The following is a 3,658-nucleotide window of genomic DNA, read 5'->3' as shown; positions in this document are numbered from 1 at the left end:
GGAAGCAAGAGATCGCCCACTGAAAGCAATGAAAACAAACAAACAAATAAAAAGGAGAAAAACAGTAACGGTGCTGTACCCATGCAGCCAAGCAGGACGGCAGCGGCTCGTCAGGTGCAAAGCAGGAAGAGGAGGAAGGACGGGCCTGCATGAGTGGAGGTGTGTATATATATGAGCACACTATGTGTGTCTGCCTCGTTGGGTGCGGCGAGGGCGAGAGAGCCCGTGCAGGGAGACACGCACAGAAATAGAGGAAGAAGGACAAGCTATGTGCACGACCCTCCCCCGCACTCAGTCCCTCACGCGGCCAGCATCACAGCGGCAGCCGCACACGCAAGCAGAAGCAGCAGCAGCACGAGGGGGGAGGCGGAGTGTGCGGCCGCGGCGCTGCTGCTGCCGTCGCTGTCGCCAGGCACCGCCTTCGCTGCACTCGTCGAGTTGGTGGTGGACGCCGCTTGAGCAGCCGCCCCCGCTGCCGGCTGAGTGGCTTGTCCTCCGCCGCCGCCACTCGTTTCCGTTTGACTTTGGGACGTGGGCACTGCGGGCTGCTCCTTTTGTTCTGCATCACCAGCTTCGTTTGTCCCCACGGAACTTGCCGGCTGCGGCTGCGCCGCGGGGCTGCTGTCACCGTCAGTCGTCGTCGCGGCGTTATCTGTGCTGGTGGCGGTGGGCCCCGCTGCTGGTGCTTTAGCCTCGCTCTTTGCAGGTGCGCGAGCAGCATTGGGCTCTGCGGTGTCTTCGGCATTCGCCTCATTCGGCTCTCCAGTCTGACCGCCGGCAGTCCCACCGCCACCTGCGGAGGGAACTGGTGGAGTTGTCCCCGCCCGACTTCCAGCGGGAGCGGCAGGACCGCTGGTGACCGCAGAGCCAATTTCGGGTTGGCCACTGCTCTGCGCCGCCGCCCCTTGCGTCTGCCCTTCGCTCTCGGGCGGCTGGGGCCCGGCGATGGTCTCGGCGCCGGCAGTGGGCTGCGCGGGGTTTGTCGAGTCACTGTTGGGTTCAGTCGCCGCTTGAAGTTCTGCAACGCCTCCCGCTTCTTCACTGTCTTCTGCTGCTTTCGGGTGCCCCGTGGCACCGTCATCGCCGCCTTGAGCCAAGCCACCTCCCGTCTCTGGCTGTGCATTCGGCTTGGGCGGCACTTCGGTGGCGGGCACACCTTCATCCACCTGCTTTGTGCCCTCAACGGTGTGCGCGGGCTGCCCACCGACACCACCCACCGGGGCCGCAGACTCTGCAGGCGGCTTGGCCGTGGGCTGAGGCGCAAGGGCTGCAGGCTTCTGCACTGTGGTGCCCGCGGTGTTGCCGCGCCCAGCACCTGCTGCAGCTTCTCCTGCGTCGCGTCGGCCTTCCTCCTGCAGCTGCGTCTCACTTTTGGCTTCAATTGTCCGTCCTTGCTGCTGTGCCTCAGTTCCTCCCGTTAGCCTGACCGCCGCAGGTGCCGGTGGTTTGGCCGCAACGAGTTTTTCACCGGTGCACCCATCGTCCGTGTTATTCACGCCCACCAACGCGCAAACGCCTGCCGCGTCGGAAAAGGAGACGCCAGCGGCAGCACTTTTTGCCGCCAGCGACTTCCTGTAAGGTTGGCTTTTCCCGTACATCGCAACTTTCATCGTGAACGCGACAGCGTCACTGCCGGCAGCAGCACACGCCTGGGCGCACCTCCAACAACCGTACAGCCATGCAGCGCTGTCGCACAGCCGTGCAACTTCATCTTTCAGTTCGCTTGCGTCGGTCGCACAGTTGTTCCAGCCCGTTTCTCCAGGAAACCGCCAACGCAACTTCTCCTCGGACAACTCACACGCCACGTCCACCGGCAAAAATATTTTTCGCCCAACATCAGGAGGAGGGTTCTCAGGCGATCCAGCAGTTCCTTCAGCATTCGCACCGCAGACGGAGGGGGCGCAGCAGCCGCAGAGCAGCGCGAGGAGCGCCAGGCCGCACACCGCACGGCGCCGCAGCGTCAGCGTCGTCATCGGCAAAAGTAGTGGTGATCGTAGAGTGACAGCGTCGCTGAAGTCAGCGGGGCAAAGGACGCAGGAAACAAGAGAAGTATCGGGATGGAGAAGGAGTGCAGCGGAGACAGTGAAGAGAGCAGGTTGCAAAAAAGAAAAAGGCGGCAGACGAGCAACTTCACGCAGCCACCACCCAAATGAGGCGGCTCCCGCAAGGAAAACGAGTTAGTCACAGCGCACTCTCCCTCGTGCTGTGCGTTTTCCTTTCCTTCTCTTCGCGGCCCGGGAGGAAACCGCAGCAGCAGCCGCACACGGCACTGCCAGCACAGGCTGCGGAAACGCCATCCACCTGCACGGCACTACAGGCGCATCGCGTGCGCGTCGGTTGTGTGTGTGTGTGTGTGTGTGTGTGTGTGTGTGCCTGCATGCACGCAACGCAAAGAGGGAGAAGAGTGAAGCGCGTGGGGGCGCACAGACAAACACACACGCACAGCAGAGGCGCAGGAAGGAAATGAAGCAACAGCTGAGGCTGGAGCCGGCACCGCAGTCCAAGCGGAGGCCAGCCACGAGAAATGTAATGAAAAGCAAAGAAGAAAAAAAAGAAAAAAAAATCGTCCTGCGTCATGTATCAATCCCCCACAAACCCCAAAAGAAGAATTACTTTCCTCCACAGTGTCTCCTCCCCAAGGAAAAGAAAGTGAAGCGGCAGCGAGCTGTCGCGTGGCTTCGCAAAAACTGCGCGTGGATTTTCTGCACGCGACAAAAGCAAAGACGGTGAACATCTCACTTCGTTGCACTCCTCCTCACGGTCGCACCGGTCATTTATACCTCACAGCCCCTTCGGTGTGCGTGGTGCCCTTCGCGGGCCACGCGTCACCCCCCGCGCGCCCCATCGCTGCGGCGCGGCGCCACCGCCTGCGTGCATTGGGCAGAGACGCCAACAGCCACGCGGGGAGCTCTCGCCCCCCTCCAGAGCGCGAGCGTAAGCAAGAAAAGAAAGCAAGAATTATTTAACATAAAAAGAAAAAAAGGGGCTCCACTGAAGAAGACGATTAACAAGCGTAAAACAAACTCTGCACGCGTTCCAGCGCAGGTCGCACCGCCTCCTCCCTCGCTGCTTTGTTCTCCGGCTCAGTGAAGAGAGACACACACCCACAGCCCCAGCAGAAGCGGCAGCGGCGACAACGCGGACAGACGCCCACGCACGGAACCGTCGCGCTTGCCTTTGCCTCCCGGGCCGGCGGCGGATGCGTTTCCGGGCCCTCCCTGCGCAGCGGCCGACGTCGACGCCTCCTCCGCCGTCGCCGGGGCGCTGGGCTTCTCCCTCACGAGCGCCTTCAGCTCCGCGGCCTGCAACAGCCGGTTGTACAGAAAGGCGTTCGTCAGCGTCACGTGGCTCGCGCCGCCTCCAAAAAAAGACGACGTACAACAACTCGTCCTGCGGCGGGAGCGGCACTTCTTCGTCCGCCACCGCCGCCTCCGCCGGCACGAGGGCGCACTCCAGCGGCCCCGCACGCACGCCGTCAACGTAGGCGCTGCCGGTGACGCCCTTGGCCGCGAGCGCCACCTGGTACGTTTCCCCCGCCCTCCACGGCGGCGTTGGCGCGCCTGCCCCGCCCCCACGCCTGTCCGTCCGCCAGCGCCGCTTTTCGTCGTGGCACAGGCTCAGCTCGCACACGTGCCGGCCCACGCTCACGCCGACGCCC

At 63.1% G+C, this 3,658-nt stretch overlaps 2 protein-coding genes across 2 annotated transcripts, besides 2 other annotated features; both read right to left on the bottom strand.

Moving 5' to 3' along the window:
* Window positions 1–299: 299 nt before the first annotated feature.
* Window positions 300–1,973, bottom strand: Tco025E_09266 (uncharacterized protein; the record flags this gene model as incomplete). Its single annotated transcript, XM_029376087.1, has 1 exon — window positions 300–1,973. The coding sequence occupies one exon, from the start codon at window positions 1,971–1,973 to the stop codon at window positions 300–302; it is 1,674 nt and encodes a 557-aa protein (XP_029223794.1).
* A 365-nt stretch (window positions 1,974–2,338) lies between these two features.
* Window positions 2,339–2,372: a microsatellite.
* Window positions 2,373–2,520: 148 nt separating this feature from the next.
* Window positions 2,521–2,563: a microsatellite.
* A 395-nt stretch (window positions 2,564–2,958) lies between these two features.
* Tco025E_09265 (uncharacterized protein) lies at window positions 2,959–3,658 on the bottom strand (the record flags this gene model as incomplete). Its single annotated transcript, XM_029376086.1, has 1 exon — window positions 2,959–3,658. A coding segment is annotated over one exon (700 nt), but the record flags the coding sequence as incomplete, so codon positions are not given.

Source organism: Trypanosoma conorhini, assembly GCF_003719485.1.
Source record: "Trypanosoma conorhini strain 025E chromosome Unknown Tco_14.4_contig_01043, whole genome shotgun sequence".
NCBI classification, from domain to species: Eukaryota; Euglenozoa; class Kinetoplastea; order Trypanosomatida; family Trypanosomatidae; genus Trypanosoma; species Trypanosoma conorhini.
This window is presented reverse-complemented; position numbering and strand designations above follow the sequence as displayed.